The sequence below is a fragment of the Mustela nivalis genome, assembly GCF_964662115.1.
Source record: "Mustela nivalis genome assembly, chromosome: 1".
NCBI lineage: Eukaryota > Metazoa > Chordata > Mammalia > Carnivora > Mustelidae > Mustela > Mustela nivalis.
In genome coordinates, this window is record NC_139020.1 from 75,477,741 (window position 1) to 75,497,590 (window position 19,850).

The 19,850-nt window shown below is 44.5% G+C and overlaps 1 protein-coding gene across 4 annotated transcripts in view; it reads right to left on the minus strand.

Moving 5' to 3' along the window:
• Positions 1-1,449: 1,449 nt before the first annotated feature.
• Positions 1,450-19,850, minus strand: part of CLRN1 (clarin 1) — a gene marked incomplete at its 3' end in the record, with an annotated part of 37,127 nt that continues 18,726 nt past the window's right edge. The window contains exons 2-3 of one of the 4 annotated variants that reach the window (XM_082686432.1): positions 14,408-14,587; positions 1,450-1,715 (exon numbers count right to left, since the gene is read on the minus strand). In XM_082686432.1, coding sequence (XP_082542558.1) covers positions 1,450-1,715; positions 14,408-14,587 — 446 coding nt within the window. Of the gene's footprint in view, positions 1,758-14,407; positions 14,632-19,850 lie in introns of all 4 variants that reach the window. The other 3 variants (XM_082686431.1, XM_082686430.1, XM_082686433.1) reach the window with 3 other exon arrangements.

Consider the following 19,850-nt stretch of genomic DNA (forward strand, 5'->3'; position numbering starts at 1 on the left):
AGAGCAATTTACTCACCAGGGATACAAACAGTCGTTTGTTTCTAATAAATTGTTCCAAAAGGGGAAAAGTGTTTTTTTGTTTTTTGGTTTTTTTTTAATGAGCACTTTCAGGACCTCTCGAATAGGGCCTAAGTACACAGTGGCTGTGGTGAGGGGACTGGTGGTGTCTTCTGTCACTCTCTGGGGGATAGAAGGAGAGTCTGTTTCAGGCTCAGTTGTGGGCTTTGGTCAGCTGCAGATGAATTTCATGGATAATTCAGGAAAATGAAAACGGACTTGGGTCATGCTTTGTGACAGATCAAAAACTAAGATGCAATGTTACCAATGATACCATCATGATCCCAGAATGTAATGCAATTTTCATAATTGGAAATTAGTGCTTAAAGACACTAAAGTTAGAAACAACGGCCCCAATGAGTCATTTTGTATTGTTTACTAGCAAGAATCATTTTTCATGATTTCTTTATGGTCCCAGCAATTATGTCTGTGTTTTCTTTTTTTTTTTCCCTTTAGAGGTTTGCCAATTTTGACCAACAGGAATGGATAATAAGATTGTGCTTTGAACAAACTTTAAAAAAGTATGTTGGGGGGCGCCTGGGTGGCTCAGTGGATTAAGCCGCTGCCTTCGGCTCAGGTCATGATCTCAGAGTCCTGGGATCGAGTCCCGCATCGGGCTCTCTGCTCAGCAGAGAGCCTGCTTCCCTCTCTCTCTCTCTGCCTGCCTCTCCATCTACTTGTGATTTCTCTCTGTCAAATAAATAGATAAAATCTTTAAAAAAAAAAAAAAAAAAAAAAGTATGTTGGTACTTTTTATCAATGCTCGCTTAATGCACTGTCATTTTAGGAAAGTGATTCCAGCTGTTTCCTGGTATCTCTGGCAACAAATGTGTGGATATATCAGAAATAGTATTTGTTTGTATAAAAATATATTCCTCATGCCTTTTGATTCCTCCCCGATGGAGCAGGCATTTTGCATTTGATATGGAGAGGGTAACAATGGTCCATTTTAGTCAACTGCCTAAAGAACCCAGTTCACCTGGGTGGCTCAGTCAGTTGAGTACCGGCTCAGGTCCTGATCTCAGGGTCCTCAGAGTCAGCCCCATGGGCTTCTCACTCAGCAGGGAATCTGTTTGAGATTCTCTCTCCCATTGTTCCTCCCCCTTCCCTGCACTTACAAGCAGCTGCTCATGCTTTCTCTTTCTCTCTCCCAAATAAATAAATAAATACAATCTTAAAAAAAAAGAACCCAGTTCCCACCAGGTAAAACAACCTTCCTTTTTCTCCCCTTCCTTTCCAGCCTGTACCCTTAGTATATTACTTGTAAACACTGCCGTGGAGGGTTTGGGTGCTTTAATTGGTGCATCTAGAAGGATGGACAAAATTAACCATTTCCAAGTGACCAAAACCAGTCTCCTCCCTTACTTGGAAGATTACAGAAGAATTTGCCTTTCAGTACATTAGATCTGCAGCCACATTAGTTGTCTCTGTGCCTTTGGATTTTGCAAAAGGAAACTGAAATCCAGCAAGTCGTATTAGGAGCCCATTCAAAAAGTGAACAAAAAAGCAAATGAAAACAACCCAGAATGAAGTGGTGTATTTTTCACTTTGCGTTTTGTAGGCATAAGTCCCCTCTTTATAATTTGCTATTTTTTCTGAGAGGTTGTGGATTTTCACTTCAGAGGCAAACAGTATCATGACAAGACAGCCACAGGATCCTGCAACAGAAGGAACAAACAATGGGTTGGCACAAATATTTCCTGATTGTAAGGGACAGGGAAGGGGGTCAGTGTGCAAACTAAAGAAAGCCTTTACCATCATCCTCATTTGCATTCTTCTGCAAAAAAATGCATCATTTCAAATTGGTAATCATGAGCCTGATTCTCCAACTGGTGGGTGGTAGGGCCCGAGTTATGTCTCTGCATGAAGACTTGGTGGGAGGGGGAAGGGGAGAGCCTAGCTGATCTCACCAAGGCTGGGAGATGTTCTTTTCTGATGATGAGAAGACTGCATTGCTGGGGACCTTAAGAGCACAGTGGTGGAATGAGGCTACAAAGGAGCCACTGTTGTGATGTGGCTTCAAGAGAACAAATTTATCTATACTTCACAGGCCACATAGAACAAATGTCAGTCATACAGCCCTGTCGTGAAAGAGCCTAGGGCTTCCTTCAGAAGGGCAGCTTGCCTTCCTCTCTTCACCAGCTCCCACCTGGCCATAGCTGCACACAGGAGTCCCTGGGCAAAAGGAGCCATAGATAAGGTATTGAGGCAAACCGTATTTGTTCTCCATGTTCCTAACAGAACTCGGGATTTTTACCTGGGCATGTGGCTGCCTTGAATAAAGGCTACATTTTTGCTTGAGGAGAGGTGGGTTGTAGGAGCGAGAATGTTTCCTTGAAGTCTGCGTGTATCAGCTCTTTCTTTTCCCCCTCCTCCTTCCGGTAGCTGAAATATGGATACAATGGCTGGAGCTCCAGCAGTATTTTGGAGCAGGTGGCCTCAGAAATGCAAGCCATATGCTATAGAAAAACAAGAAAGGCAGAGTCTGGATCCCAGACACCTGGAGCTATCAGACCAACCGTGGACTTCAAATTCTAGGTTTTTATGTGAAAGAAAAATAATTCCCTATTTTGTTTAGTCCACTGTTGTTATTTCTGCCTCATTTACCACTCATTGGTAGCTTAATCTAATCTTAACTGGTGCAGCTGAAGTCTGGGGTGAGCTCTCTTCAGGGAGGGGCTCTTCATACTGAGTGCTGCCTGGAAATTCTGATAGGTCCTCTCCCACTGAGGATGCAGAATGGGAGACCCCCAGATGGGCAGATGGCACAGGGGGCAGAAGCAGGCGACCAGATTAGGAGCACAGTGGGTAGCCCAGGATGCCAGGGACTTCCATGGCTAGTCCTGCTTCCCACGCCAGCACCTTGGGGTATCACTTAATATGAGACTTGCTGAGATGTCCTTCTGACTTAGGTCAAACCAGTTTGGATTCAGACCCTGATTCTTCCTCTTATTCTGTGAAATTAGACAATTTGAATCTCCAAGTCTCCATTTTCTCATGTATCAAATGTGGATAATAAATGTGGTGCCCAATTAGCATTTGTCATTAAAATTGACACATATAAATGTTTACTAATAGTAGCTCTTCCTATGAATTTTAGGTTTTCCTCTCATCTTGCAAGTTCTTACCATAATCCCTTACCTTGCCCCACCACACACCAAAGAAACCTGACTATACCAGATAGGCCACCCAAAAGAATGCATCACAGTGCCTTGTTCCTCCAAACACTCTCCCATTAGGTTTATGACTCCTTTAGGAGGGGTAAGTGCTCCTCGCTCTTCAATTACAGTTAATTCAAACACTCTGGGAGCAGCAACATAGTGGCTTGAGTTCCCATTCATTAGTTCACTCATTCATTTATTCTATTTGACTTGTTATGTGCCAAGCACCGGGACAGTGGTGGAGATTTCAACATTAAAGAAAACACATATGATTTCTCCTCTAACAGAGAGTATAGTCGGACAGGGTAAGACAATTACAAACCCGTTGCACTGAGTGTAAGAGCTGGGAGGGATAGATGGTTGTTACTGAGAGGGTGGGCGGCATCATGGAAGGTTCTTTGGAAGCAGCTACAGGAAAAGTCAGCTGAGTGAAGGGAGGCTGGACTATGTGGGGAGAGTTGTCTGGACATGAGGAGCTATAATGCAAATGATGTCCTCCATTCTTTTCCCAAAGGCCAGGTTTGGGTTGGGGTCGAGGAAGAGAATGGATCGTATGAGGGTAAAGGGTGAGGGGTGGGATGAGCAGAGAAAGAGAAATCACATTTTTTCTATTTTAGAATTTCACAGAGGACTGGCCCATCAGCTTGATCACCATATATACCCCCTGAATAATCAAATGATCTCGTTTTCTTGAAACTTCACTTCTCACCAGCCTTAGAGCAGCAGTCGAGAATATTCCTTTGTAAAATTGGTCAGCCTATTTTTGTATTCTGAACTTAAAACCAGAGTTCTCCCCTGGCAAAACCGTATTATTCCTTTCTTGTTAGATCCAACAAAAAGGCTGCAATGCTGTTTTCTCTTTATCTTTTATTTGAAAATTGTGGAGAAAATGCCATTGCTTTTACCGGAAGAACCTTCTTTGTCTGAGGAGATGGTGAATTTCAGACAGAAGCGAAACACTGTATTTCCTTAGTGCTTGAAAGGAAAATTCAAGCTCAGTTTCCTTTTCAAGTTGTTAAATATTTTAAAGGTACTACTTTGTTAAGAAGACAGCATCATAGTGAGACTGTATTTCAAATTCCTAAAGTAAAGGTTGCGTGGGGTATCTTCAGACTCACAGCCTTTCTCCACGGCAAATTGCCCAAGCGTGTGAGCTCCCAGAACAGAGTGCATGGTCCAGTAGTTGAGAGGATGGTCTGGGATTCTGCACTGGATTCTGGAGTGGACCATGAGGTCACCCTTGTCATTTCAAAGGTGGAGCAGAGCTACCTAGCTTGAGTTTCTGCCCCCCTCGTGACTCTGAAGAGAAGCAAAGGGAAACGACTCACCGTGACATCAGGGTATTTTTGCTTCCCTCTGTCCGTGGCTCTAAAAGACATGTGGGGCCAAGGATAACTACAATTTATGGACCAAAGAATACTCATGAAGTTTATCTTCTCTTTGTGGCCTGGCTACTACACACTTCTCACGGAGAGAAGTGTGTAGGGGATGGGAGTGATGCTGGAAATAGGGCTTGGCACTTGTCTAATATGCCCTTCAGTTCCCAGCAAGGGGGCCCCCGCCTTGGCTCCCACAGTTGGAGGGTATTACTCGCTCTCTTTCTTCCAGAAAGATCCTTTCTCATAAGGAGAGGAATCCTTGAAGTCAATGGGATGAGCCCGTCTTCTGCCTTTGACCCATGTTCTAGACCATACCCTCGGGACCTGGGAATTCCCTCCCCAAACAGCTTTGAGCACATTCCCAGGACTGCATGAGCATCTCATCTTCCTTGGACAGATTTTGTGGCTGATGATGCAGAGCCCCGAGGCCTGAGGATGCCCAAGGAACAGCTATTCCGAGGGCCTTGTTTGGATACTCAGGGTATCTTGAGGCCCATTACAGGGTAGTGCAGTGGAACCAAGCAAGGGGAGGGAGGTGGACAGACAGCGGCCCGTTGTCCTCCATCACTACATTGAGGTCCAAAATTCTAAATGTGAATCTGGCCTTCCAGGCCCTTATGGAGAGATGTTTGTCAAAGCAGGAGGATAAAACATGTCTCACTGAATAGTTTATTTGCTTAGAACTTTAAAATGTTTGGACATGGGGTAGGTGGGCTGTCATTAACACTTTTGCTCAAGGCCTCTCAAATGTTCGGATAAGGTCTGCATGCTTCCTGCTTCCTTCTCCCGGTTATCCAGGCATCTGAGGAGTCCAAACTCAGCGGGGGTCACTGGGACAGATGCCTCCCTCGTTCGTCTGACCAACATCACTCCTGCTTATCAGAAAGGTTAGAGCACACGAGATGTAGGAAAGCCTGCCAAAACTTGCTCCAGCTAGAATTTGGAACATAACCAGGCACAGGACCCAGGTTTTGCTGCCTTGCCTCTCACTGAAAGACCAGCCATTTTCCTTTATGTGTTTGATTGCCCTGCCATCTGGCTGGAACTGTAATATTTTTCCCCCTTTAATGACTGATTACTGAGTTAATCCCTGACTGAAAAGGATAGCTGAGGTATACGGCTGTCACACAATGAATTACCAGTCAATTAACAAACATTTGTAATGTGCTAGACACTGCACACTCATGACCGTCCTCTGGCAGCTGTCGGGGACTGCAGAATTGGATGCCTCTCTCCTCCAGCCCTTGCGATATACAGAGCAAAGGGCACAGCCAACGGGAAAGCTGCCTCTTCATCCATGGCTGACCCTGAAGCTGACTATGCCTTTAGGGGTCGGAATGTCCTGCCAGGATCTGTGGGGGACCAGGGGACCTGGGGTTTCAGTGACAATATGTGCTCAGGGTTAAAAAAAAAAAAAAAAAAAAAAAGAGCTTTCATACATTCTCCTATTATCACCAAGATTGTATTTTGGGAAATAATAAATTAGAATTTCAGTTCCATTTAAAGTAATGGCCAACCTTTCCAGAAAGCTAGCACGTCATCTTTAAACTCTCTTATAGATGACAAATATTAGAGGCATTCCATTTCCTCCACAGAATGATAAATTGATAATTTCCTTCTTTAAGGAGTCTTGAAAGATGATAAATGGGGGCGGGAAAGCCACAGCTTTGCAGGTGTAGGTGCTAATTTTCTGTGAAATCATGCAATCTCGGTAGAGAGCCAGCCAGCAAAGGTGAGGTCTCCAGCAATAATTTCTTCCACAAATAAAAGGAGTTCTGGCTGCCAGTGATATGGAGACCAGTGGCTGCCATCTAGAAGAGGGGCAGAGGGACAAGGAAAGCAAGCAAATACCTAAGAGTAGATTTGGAGGTCGTCATGGGGAGCAATCTGGTCCCACGTTTCCGAAGAGCCGGGTCCTCTCTTTGCGTTCTCCTGGGGAGTGAAAGAGCCCACCTCCGACTCACGTTTTACAAATGTCACACTGGTGAGAGTGGGATTGGTGTGGAGAAGAAATGACCTAAAATCAGCAGTCTTTCTCGAACCTGAATTGCCTTTCAGAAAAGACTACCTTTTGTTGCCAGGAAAGGCACAGAGCTGATTCTGCTTTAGTCGTTTATCAAACAAATAGTTATTTCATGCCTAGTGCATCGCTGAAGGCACTGGGGTAGAGCCCCGGATGCCCCCCAAAAATCCCTGCCCTCGGGGCACTGCTGGTGGTGAGGACAGTGGAAAAGTGGCAACACACAACAAGGCCAGCAAGGGCCCTCTAGTGCTTGCTTATCAGAGCATGGTTTGCTTCAAGGAGAATAAGGGGGTGGGCAGGGGAGGCCTCAGGGACAGGGTGATATTTTAGGCCTCTTAAACGAAGTCAGGGACTGAGAAAGTAGCTAACTGAGGGGAATAGCCTTTTGGGGTGAGGGAACAGCCTATGCAGAGGCCCCAGGGGGTCTGGGCCGACTCGAGAGAGGCAGGGAGCCGGGCAGAGAGGAGTAAGAGGTGAGTCGTGTGTGGGGCTGTGGTGGGCAGAGGGGAGTTGGGGGAACCAACAGGGGGAGTTTGGAAGTCTTGGCTTTTGTTCTAGATCAAACAGAAAGGAAGACACGTGTGCATGTTCTGAATAGGATAGGAGCCTGTTTGCTATTGTGATGGAACAAGATTGAGCATCTCCCCTCCCCGGGTCATGGCCCGGTACGGGGCACATGTTGGATGTGGAGTTGGATGGCTCTTTTCTGGCTCCCTCAACATGAGTAACCTGGAGCACCGTCCTCTTGTTATCCTGCTGCCCCCTGCACCTCCGAACAGGAGCCCTGGTCCTTTGCCATCACAGGCCGGCTAGTATTACTTCTCTCCTTCTGTGGCCGCCTTTCTAAAGTCTATGCTGAGATACTAGCAGTATGTTTTTATTGCTGACTTCTCCTACCACCAATCCTGTCCTTCCTCAGGTCCAGTGGCTCCGATACCTGGACATCCCTGTATCTGCTTCTTGGACTTCGGGTAGGTGCTCCTTGGTAAGGATGGAAGTCAAGACCAGGTAGCCAGTGACCACCGGTTGCAGAATAATATGCCCTAGACCTAGTACAAGGGCTGGGATACCAGGAGTACTAAAGCTGATATATAATGCAAGCCTTCTTCTATTTCTGTCCTGCTCGTTATTTTCCCATGTGTTTCATGTGTGACTGTGTTTATTTATGTTCTATGCCACAGCTAGAATAATAAGAATTAGGCCCATATTAGGAACATTCCCCTTTTATTTATTTATTTTTTAAAGATTTATTTATTTATTGGAGAGAGAGAGAAAGAGCAGGGGAAAGAGCAGGGGAGATGAAGAGAGAATCTTAGGCAGACTTCGCGCTGAGCGTGGAGCCTAACAGACGGCTCGATCTTGTGACCCTGAGATCATGAACTGAACCGAAATCAAGAACAGATGCTTAACTGACTGCACCACCCAGGTGACCCAGAAAAGTCCCTCTTTTAAAGGAAAGCAGTCGTTGTATTTGTTCACCTTGCTTGGTATAACTCATAACATGATGCTCTATTTAAGGGAAGACACAGTAAATACAATTTGCATTAAGTCAGCATTTGGGAGGTTTTTATCACCTCTAAAAGGCCCGAGTCAATACCCTTCATATCATTTTCAGGGAGTATTTACTGAACTATCTAGGATGTTCTATGATTGATCCATGGCAAGTCCTCTACCTAGCCTGCTCCCTTTTCCTGGCAGATCTGGGACCTCGCCATCAATTGGGAAACTTCTGAATGGAATATAGAAATAATGGAATAGAATGGAATATAGAAAGGCAGATATTCATACGTCAGAGCTCTGATGTGAAACAAAGGATCTTCTGTGCTCAGCTGCTTCTTCTCCAGGGCCCTCTCTTTCTCTACCTTCTTAATTTGTGTACATCTCTCTCTCTCCTGTTGTATTATAAACCTTGGGGGAAGTGTTTTACCCCTGTTTGACCCATTCTGCTTTCCCTTCTCATCACCTCTCCCTTTTATGCTTTCAAAAAGCTCACCATTCAGCCATACTCTTGAAATATCCCAGTCTGATAGCCTCAGAAACAACATGGCCTCTTGGTTTTCCTTCCTCCTTTCTGGACACACCTAGTCAGTGCCATAGCTGACCTCTCTTCCTTCCTCCTCATCGGTGTTCTTTAGGGATTGGTCTCACGCCAGTTTTTCTCTATCTACATTCTCTCTCATGTAGATGATCTCATCCATTTCCATTGCTTTAAATAATATCTATATCCTGACAACTCCTAAATTTATGTCTTTTGTCTAGACCTCTTCTCCGAGCTCCAGACTCATATATCCCACTGGCTACTCGCCATCTCTACTCGGATACTTCTTAGGATCTTAAACTTGACATACCACAAATAGAACATTGATTTTCAGTGCCAAGCTCCTCCTCCCAGCTCTTCCTTGCCCCAAACTCCAAGTCTGTTCCTCCCCTTGTCTTATTCATCTTAGTTAATGCCACCACTGTCTACTTGCTTAAGCCACCTGCAAAACGTTTTGGATTTACTCTCAAAATGTTTTTAGAATCCATTCATCTCTCTCCATGTCCAAGGCAATAGCCTAGTCTTTCGCCAGACATTTCTTAAAAGGTAAATCAGCTCTCCGACGTCTTCTTAAAATCTTTCACAAGCTTCTCAGTGCAATTAGAATCAATTCTAAAAGATTTACCATGGCTTTTGAGGTCTGAGTCTGACATTAACTGGCATCAACAGGTCTTGCAAATGATTTTTTTTTCTTGGCCATTTCTCCCTCATTACCTACTCCAGGCACATGGGCTTTCTTTCAGTTCCTATGGCAAGCTGACCTCTTACCCTAGACTGTTCACTTGTGCTTTCTCCTCTCCTTGGGTAAGTCTCTGGGGGTCCTCAGCTCCTTTGTATCCTTGGAACTACTTGGTGACCACTGCATCAAAGCCCCCATCTCCCCTTTCCCTTCATTCTCTATTCTAAAGTTTATCACCCTTATTGGAATGATTGTCTATATTAATTACTTAGGTATTTTTTTTTTTTAGGTATGCTTTTGTTTGCTTCTCCCACCAGACTTATTCCATGAAGGCAGGACTGTGTGCCTGATGGGTAATAGCATTTAGCACTGGTGCCTATGATCATGGTGGGCACATAGCGGGCTGTCACTCAGGGTTTGTTGAATAAGGGAAATGTATGCATCCCAATCAGCGGTTCTCAACACTGTCACGCATTAGAATTGCCAAGAGAGCTTACAAAAACACCTGTAGGTTGACCTGGGTGGCTCAGATGGTTAAGCGTCTGCCTTCGGCTTAGGTCATGATCCCAGGGTCCTGGGATTTAGTCCCATACTGGGCTCCCTGCTCAGTGGGAAGACTGCTTTCCCTCTCCTACTCCTCCTGCTTTTGTTCCTGCTCTCCCACCACCAGTCAAATAAGTAAATAAATAAGTAAAATCTTTAAAAAAAAAAAAAAAAAAGAACACCTGTACCCAGACTCCACCCCCAGAGACTCCAATTTAATTAACGTAGCACGGGGCCTGGTGTCAGCATTTTTAGCAAGTTTTTCAAAGGATTCTAGTGTATAGTCCAGAAAGAGAATCACTGCCCAAAATGAAGTAAGGGGGACCATAACGGTATTACTGAAATCCTAACTTGGGGAAAGATTTCTCAAATCTAGTTAATAATCGACAAGATGAGAAAGAGCAAATGGATTGGGTTGCGTGTGTCTCGTGAACAATGACAGCGGACAGAAATGCAGCACAAAGAAGGCTGAGGAATGTGATGGACCGAATTTGGAAGCTGTGAGAAGTGGCCCCAACATCTGGTCCAGGAGGGCAACAGATTATCAGGCCATAGCTCGAGCCAGCTGTGGCGAATGAAACCTATGGTGGCCTTATCCGCAGGTGTATTCCTTTTCCCTCTTTGTCTCCGGGATCTGGCATGCACAGGGGAACACAGAAAAGGATGCTCAGAGCACTGTTACTCAAGGCTTGTGGAAGGAAGACACCTTCCCTTTCCTTCTCCCCCATCTTCTTGCCTCAGGATGTCAAACCTTAGGTCCCCATCACCAAGGGGGTGGGCAGTAGACCCGAATGATATCAGCACAAAGAAAGGGGGAATCTTGGGGAACCCAGGGGTACGTGAGAGAAGAAGAGAATAGAGGTCTAAGGTAGAAGGGGTTTTCCCTGCGGATTGTGAGGAAGGCCACCTGGGCAGCAAAACGGTGGAGGACACTTGGTGGAAGAGAGCTGCTGCCCCTCCCCACTTCCCCAATGTGGGCCTGTAAAGGGGTCTCCAGTGGAGTGTGACTCATGTGGGAACAAAAGGACTTCCTCATACAGGCTCTCCTCTCTTTGGGCGTAAATCTGTTGGCTCAGAGTTACAGGGTTTGGGATGAGGCTGTAAGTCCCCATCCGTCCACAGTTAGGATATAGAGCTGGGATCTCCAAGAATGTTACAACTTGAGATAAACATTTCCAAAATGCCAGGAGCTTCTGGTTATTGTATGTGGACCGAACCAGAGGAGGTAGTCTGTGATTCAAGAGTGATCTGCTTACCCCAAAGGTCACCAACCATCAGTCTTTTTGACCCAAAGCAAACATGCTTTGCTGTCCTGCACAGTTCTTAAAAAGTTACTGGGATTTTTGGCGCTTAGAAAATAAGGATTTGGTCGTGAAAAAGCAGATAGGGTGCAAACAGTAGGCTTTTTTCTTCTGCAAGACAGATCTAGAGCTAGCTCCTTCTTTTCCTTACTCCTCTTCTCTTCTTTCCCTCATCCACAAACCTTTATTGAGGACCTGCTTTTGCAACAAGTTCAAAGATAAATAAGATATAATGTAAGCACAGGGTCTGTGTGTTCCCGCATATATTTCCGTGCTCAGGTTTTCGTTGCATTAGATTTGGCCAAGGGCCGAGATAAGATCTGGGACTTGGATTAGATTCTGCATTCTCTGAGTCATCTTGTCTTTCAAATACCGTTAGTTTGGTCGTCCGTTAGAACTGTCAAATAATTTGTCTTCCAAATGGGCTGCTCTTCTGAATTTCATTCAGAAGCTGGAGTGCGAGATGGTTGTGCCAGTTAATAAGCTGTTGTATTTCGCCTTCGAACCGCGCTTTTTTCCCTCTGCTTTGTGATGCTGGGTCAAGACTGCCCTGACTCTGGTTCTGCCTTGTCAGCTGCTTCCCGTTCTGTTCTGTCAGTACAGCACTGGGGAGGCAGTGGGGGATGTGGGCACAGCAGGATACAGCACTGGTGGTGTGGGGGGCAGGGAGGCTTTCCAAACCATTCCTACTCCCCCAGAGCCACCGCTGGTGTCACTCGACGGCGATCTCCTCAAAGGTCTGACACCCAGTGCCCCAGCCTCTCTCAAGCAGCTAAGTTCTGGTAACTCCAAACTCTTCCCTGAGTTCCATAAACCCTGGGAACGGCAGCTGCTTTCTGAGATGACAGTCTCCGAGTTACCTTAGGGTCTCCATTCTGTGTCGCCAGTCGTCTAACACCTGTTTCATCAGTTCCTGACAGCCCTGGTTCTCTCACCTGAGCTTGCTTCGGAATCACCTAAAGACTTGTTGAACGCATTGCTCCCCCCCACCCCAAGTGTTTGATGCCAGTAGCAGGTCTGGGGAGGGACCGGAGAATTTGCTTTTCTATCAAGTTTCCAGGTGCGGCAAATGCTGCCAGTCTGGGGAATTCCACTTTGAGAACTACTGCTGATCATTGTATTCCCGTGATCAAAATCGTGCGTATTCCCTGTTTTCTGGCTGGCCTCTGATTGATTTAATGGCCTTCACTAAAATAGCACGCCCCCCCAGATCTACCGGTTTGGTTTGGTATGTTGAGGGAGCAGGAGGTAATGCCAGCATCCGCTTCTCACCTGGACCCATCCACCGTACTGAATCACTCTCTTGGTCTGTCTGTCCGCCCCCTGTACCGGTGCTCTTGCTCCTCTGCCCTAATTCCGAAGCCCTCAGCCTTCCTTTACAGAGTTCATCCACCCCGCCCCGGCTCCTGTCCTACCAGCCCTGTGGGCCGGCTCTGCTCCCCGCAGCCCATTGAAATTCTGACTTCTCTAACCTGTACTAAGTGCCCACCCGACATCTCCTTCTGGGTTTGCTTTTTCAGATCCGCCAACATATACTGAATTGTTTACTGCACATAGAGCCTCATGGTGGATGCTCTCTCTGGAGATACACAGAAGAAAAAGACTTAGTCTGCCCTCCTGGGGTCCCCGTTTCTGCACGATTGAAAACTGCGCTATCCGCTGGTGAGAGACGTGAGGGAGAATGGTAGCAGAAACCCCACTCGAGAGAGAACCGCTTTGGTGAAGTGAATTACTAGATGGGCAAGAAGTGGATAAGGGAAGAAGCCAAGAAGTGTGCCCAAGTCCGAATGGATGAAGGCCGGACTGCCCTGAGAGCTGAGGGAGCCCCTGTTGACCCAGGACTCTGTTTTCCGGAGAGGGAGACATGTAAGCTTGTGGCTGGCATTGATCTGTGCTAGGCGAAGGGAGCAGGGGCCAGACACAGCAGGGCCTGGCACCCGGGGGCAGCCAAAATGCAATGTCAGAGGAGAAGGAAACAGACTAATAGGACTTTTCAATCTGCTGTTTGCTGGTGTGACTTGTAATCTCTCTCGTCTCCTCATGAAATTCTTAAGAGAAAGGCAGATGCTTCCTGGGAATATGACAAAGTACTAAGTCTTTTTGCAAGTTTAAAATGGGATGAAATTAGAGACCTCCGATAGAAGAATGGCTACATGCAAGTTACGGGTATAGTCTTGATTTTCTCGTGTTTCTCTTCTCCTGGTAAATATATCCTAAGCACCCTGTGGCAATATCCGGGGTTTCTATTCTTTTCCATCAGCCTTAGTTTTTGAGTGGGATTTGTTTACTGATGAACTGGTTTCTGAGCTCAGAGTTTATTTTTTCTCAGCTACACCTATCATTAGGCTACACAAAATACCTGTGGGCCTGAATAGGACAACTCATGTGGGCGGAACACTGGTCTTTACTTTTTGTGGGTGACTTTTACTTATTTTCCTGATTATAAATAAATAAATGCATGTTACTGAACATTCGGAAATACTAAAAAGCATAAGAAAAAGTGAAAATCACCTATAATTTCACTACTCGGTGGTAATTACTATGAACAGAATGGGACTCTGTGTGTGTGTTTGTGTGTGCGTATCTATATGGAGGCTAGAAAGAGGATATGTACAATCCAAATATTTATATACGCTGTCTCTACTTATACATAATCAAATTCAGTTCATAAAATCTTATGATTTTATTTATATTGATAAAATCATATACACTGTTTTAGTCACTTAATTTTTTGATACAAGCATGCATCCTTTTGATGACATCTTCAAAGATACAATTTAATGCCAGCATTTATGCATATAAAATATCATGATGCAGATCTAGAATTCCCTATTGTTGGATAATCATGTTTCTCTTCATTTTGGCGATCAGATACAATGCTACAATGGAAATCTGCGTCTATGTACAGTCACTTCACATTTAGGTAGACCTGTCTTTTGACACCTTGGAAGGCACATTTTTCTGTGTGTCAGAGTAGAAGTGCTTTGAAGCAGAAGTGGAATTTTGTACTCAGGGGCACCTGGGTGATTCAGTGGGTTAAGCCTCTGCCTTCAGCTCAGGTCATGATCTCAGGGTCCTGGGATCGAGCCCCACATCGAGCTCTATGCTCGGCAGGAAGCCTGCTTCCCCCTCTCTTGCTGCCTCCCTCTCTGCCTACTTGTGATCTCTCTCTGTCAAATAAATAAATAAAATCTTAAAAAAAAATAAAAAAGAATTTTGTACTCACCTGAAATGAAGCTCAAAAGATACAACCCTAGTGGACCATGCAGGGTTTCAAAGGGCTTGCCAAAAGCATTGTACATGAAGAAGGCTGTTCCCACCATGGTCAGAACGACCAGGATCGTGGAGAAGAGGATGACATTGACGTGGATGCTCACGGGGATGGCTTGGATCAAATCTGGGAAAACTAAAGATAAAACAAAGGTTAGAAGAAATTTCATTAGAGGTAGTCTGAAAATGCAATTTCAAAAATCAAATCCTTCTTTTTAACTTCAAAAATCACTAAAATCCTTCAGATGAATTCATTCTCACTTATTAATTTACAAGGAATTTAGAAAAAGGTTTAAACACAGGATTATTTTATAGAACTCACCAGTAAAGACCAACAAGGAGGAGATTTGGGGGAATTTTTTCTGCCTTGGGTCATATGTAATTACTTAACTAAACAAGTGGTGTCTTTATAACCAAAAACTGTACATATTGATGACCAAACTTTTAATAACATTTCACAGTAGCTTTTTTTTTTTTAATCTGTCTTGAAATGACATTTTCAGTTTGAGGATATCTGGGGGAGTTTGAACATCAGGAAGCATTTCTGTTTCCTTTGCTCCAAAAAAGAAAAAAATTGTTTCTAGTCCACACCAAGATGAAAAAATGAGGTATTTTCAGTGAACTTCAATATTTTGATGTCGCACAAGCTGTGGGAAAATAATTTCTGGTGATACAAGAAATATTTTCCATTTAGAAAACATGCCAAATCTATTTCTAGATTTTGTGTTCAGGACAAGTTTTTCTTGTTTGCAGAGGAAATGAAATACTTTATAAATGTAGGGTCTCTCTTATCTGGTGAGGCATCAGTATTCTTAGCATCAATAAATCTGGCAAGACCAATCCGGGGAAGTTTAGTTTCCCAAACATTTATCAAGTGCTTCTTAACTTATTTACTGAGCACCTAGTATGTGCCAGGCATTGTTCTAGGTGCTGGAAATAGAGCCATAAAACAAGACAGACAAGGTCCCTGTTGTCTCGTGGAGATTATAACCTAATGGGAGTAAACAGACAAGAATTAAACAGGCAAATTTCATAGCTTATCTACAAAGATGGCCACCATCAATTATTTCCTTCTACACACATGGCGCTTCCCCTTTAGAGAAATTTATTTTTCAGTCCCCTTGAACCTGGGCTGATTTGTGACTGTTTTGTCCAACTGAATATGGCCCTAGAACTACAGCATGCCAGTCCCAGGCTAGCCTCTGAGAAGATCAGCGGTTCCTACGTCTTTTCTCTTGATGGCTTGAGCGGTCATTCAGGAAGTCCAAGTTACTCTGCTGGAGAGAAAGGCCACCCAGAGTAGCAGCAGACATGGGAGGGAAGAGTCTTGGATGTCCAGCCCGGGAAAGCCTCTGGGCGACTTCAACCCCAGCTGCTATTTAACTGCAGCCCAAACAAGACCTAGGCAGGTGAATGTAGACCTTTTTCTTTCAAGCCCCTGACCTTTGGGGGGTTATAATGCAATGGTAACACTAAGACACTGTCACAAAATGCTGCCGCTATGCAGAAATGAAACAGGGCAATGGAATTTTGAGTGATTGAGTGAGTGGATAAGGGTGGTCAGCAGTTAACACCTGAGCTGGTACCTGAATGCCAGGAAGGAAGCCGCTGTATAAATACCCAAATACCTGGGGAAGAGCATTCCTGCGGAAAGGAACCCCGGCTGCGGCAGCAGCACTCTGATGAGGCTGGTGAGTGAGAGGAAGGGAAGTGCCATTGGGAGACTGGAATCAGACTGCTGCACCCACTGGGTTCTGGTCAGCTGACCTCTGTAAGGAGTTGGCTTTTCATTCTAAATTCACTGGGAAGCTGCACGGGAGTTTCAAGTAAGAGGGACACAGTCTCCTTCGTGATGTGAAAAGATCACTCTGGCCGCTGATTAGCAGGAATAAAGGATGTGGGGGGCAGGGAGGAGGGCAGCTGTGGAAGCAGGGAGACCCAGAGGAACCCAGGGAGACCCAGAGGAACGGGGTATTCACAGTGGCAAGAGACGGGGGTGGACCTAAGGTGCAGCAGTAGAGGTGGTGGGCAGTTATCAGATTTGGAATCTATCTTGGAGATAGAAGATAGGACCTGTTGAAAGAAGGGAATCAAGGATAAACAACCAAATAAGTGGTGGTGTTATACTGACACAGACAAGTGGAAGGTGTGAGTCAGGGCATGGGAGTGAGAAGTGAGGTTCTGTTTCAGATTTCTTTTTTTAAGATTAAAAAAAAATTTTTTTTTTATTTACTTATTTGGGAGAAAGAGAATGTGAGAGAGAGAGCATGAGGGGAGAGGTCAGAGGGGGAAGCACACTCCCCTTTGAGCAGGGAGCCCTGTGTGGGACTCAATCCTAGGCCTCTGGGATCATGACCTGAGCCGAAGGCAGTTGCTTAACCAAGTGAGCCACCCAGGTGCCCCTGTTTTAGATATTTTAGTTTAAGTTGCACCTAAGATATGCAAATAGAGGTTCCAAATAGGATTTATGTATCCAGAGGCCAGGGAGAAGGTGGAGGTCTTTAGGGAAGTGGTACCAGGGTGAGGCAAGCAAGGTGCCTAGGGCATGAAATTTAAAGGGACCAATCACTCTCTGGGGTCAACCCCCTCTAGCACAAGCCCAGGAGTAAATAAATGTCTCCTTAAATTTCACGACCTAAGGGCCTCTGTGACCTCATCCTGGTATGTAAAGCCAGAGGAATGGCTATCACCTGTGGAGAAACTGTAACTAGAGGAGAGAAGGACACTGAGGCTCCGCCACACTGACTTGCACAGGAGAGAAGAGAAACCAGCCCAGAAGCCTGAGAAAGAGAGCTTGTGAGTTAGGAACAAGTCCATGGATGGGATAGCAGAGAAGCCAAGGGAAGAAAATGTTCCAAACAATGACATGAATCTATAAGAACAGGTATGGAATGATCATCAAAATATGTTAGGTGGAAAAGAAAACAAACACCCAAACAAATAGAAATATGCATTCAGGGACAAGCCGAAGGGGAATGTATGTAATAACAAATAATTAAGTACTCACCTGATTTTATTCTCTCAACAACTCACCTACTAACAGGAAAAACTGGGGCTCACACACCCAAGATTTGTACTTAATAAGTGGCGGAGATTTGAACTCCTGTCCATTCTCTAAACCAGCATGCTAGAGCAGCCTCAGGGACAGGCATGCTTATCCAGGCAGACATTTCTAGAAGGCTACACACAAAACTTCTAACAGTGCTTCTGGAGAAGGAGACTGAAGGTATTTCATTATGTACCTTTAGGTTTTTATTTTTTCTCTATCTTTTTTTTTCTCTATAGAGATTTTATCTCTAGCTCTATCTTATTTTTCTCTATCTTTATCTCTATCTGTATCTTTCTCTATTTTTATTTTTTTCTCTGTCTTTTTTATTTTTTCTCTATCTTAAGCAATCTCTAGTCAATGAATACATAAATACCTAAAAAACAATAATACTAAATGGATAAATGAAGACTGAAAACTCCTGTGCCTTCTAGATTAAAGGAGGCTTCAGAGACTTAATACTAGATGCAATGTATGGATACTGTTTGTGATTTGAACAGATGCTTTATGAAAGTCATTTTTGAGATAACCAGAGAAAATTGAACATGGACTGGATATTCGATGGTATTACATAACTATTACTGATTTCGTCAGTTATGTTAATGGTATTGTGGTTGTACTTTAGATTTTTATTTATTTCTTTTTTGTGGTTGTACTTTTTAAAGTCCTTATCAATTAGAAATGATGTGGATGGGTAGGTTGAGAGGTAAAATAAGGAAATTCCTCAGCTACTGGGAGGAATGGCGGAGTGGCAATGTGGATGTTCATACTCTAGGGTGGTAAGCCTCTGCTGTCCCCTCCCCCACCCCCCGGGGTTCTGGGGGCACAGAGTGAAGCAGCTAGTCCTGTTCCTTGATGCTCTGCCCACCTGAGCTCCCAGCTGCTGAGATGTACCATGGATCCAACTTGCTATTCTTAGCTCCATCAACTGTCGATTTGGTTTCTACTAGCAGTTATCAAAAAACCCCGCATGGTCTATCTCCCCACCTGTTAAAAGTGGCAACCTCTGCGTCCCTGATAGGGTAGCTAGGGGGAGCCCGTCTGAAAATCAAGGCTGGTGACCAGTGAAACAAAGACAGAAAGAAGTTGCACAGATTTGCCTCCTAGAATTTTTAAGCTAGGAGCTAAAACAAATTGTCACATGGAGCATTGTAATTCTTAGGAAGTCTCTTACAATTTCCACTGTGTTGAGAAAGTGACCCAGCAGGACACTAATCCTTGTGAGATGTACAGTTACTTACACTTTCTCGGGGTTTCTGTTTTTGGTGAAAATGCTCTGAGTCTGTCATGACCAGACAGAACTCTGGTAACAACCCTTCCATTTTCCAACCAACGTTCCTGTGACTTTTGCTTGGCTGAAGCTGAGAACAGACCGTTCAGATAAATACAGGGAAGTGTCACTTTCATCGTATTGGATATGGTGTATCGAGATGTAGGTTGGTTTGGTCTTTCTGTTCTTTTAGGTGTGGGATTATAACACAGGGAAAGGATTTGAACATTTTGAGCTGTGGCAGGGCTGTCATTAAATCCAGCAAGTCACTTCTGGCCTCCAGAAATTACTTAATTAGCTGTTGACAGGTGAAGGGGACATCAGCTGCCTGCCGATGCCATATTCGTAGGACAGGATTGGTCCAGTGTATTCGGAATGACTTCTTGTCTTTCGTTCTCTTCTCACGGATTTCGTCCACTCTGTGCATGAGTCCATATTATCTCGCTCTTCCCGTCCTCAGACCACCCCAGCCCGAGTGCCTTTCTTTTCTCTGCTCTTTCATCACCAAACTTCCTCAAAGAGCAATACCTGAGAAATAATAATAGGACTGAAAATAACAGCCAAAAATTATATAGTATTTGCTAAGTTCCAGGTCTTTACCTATATTACATAAATGAGAAACTAAAGTCTTTATATTTTTACAACATAAATTGAAACATAAAGGAGAGATTTGAATTTTTTAATTCTTATGACAATATAAAGAAGGGACTATTTTATCGTCAATGTATAGATTAAAAAAAGAAGCCCAGAAGTCCAGAGAAGTTAAATTGCCTGATCACACAGCAAAGGGATTGCTGCCTTTGCCTTTCATTCCTCTTCCTCCTCCCATTTTTAAGATTAAAGTAAAATAAACACAGTAAGAAAAAAACTCTCCCTTTTTAGTGGCTATCTCTGTGAATTCTGACACTCAGTTATGCAATCACCACCTCAATCAATAAATAGAACAATTTCACTGTTCCAGAAACTTCTGGTTTCCCCTTTGCCATCCACCTGCCCCCTCACCCCACCCCCAGCTCCGGCACGTGTAGCTTGTAAGAAACTGGCAATTGTTTTCCAGAGTGACTGTGCTATTTCACCCTCCCA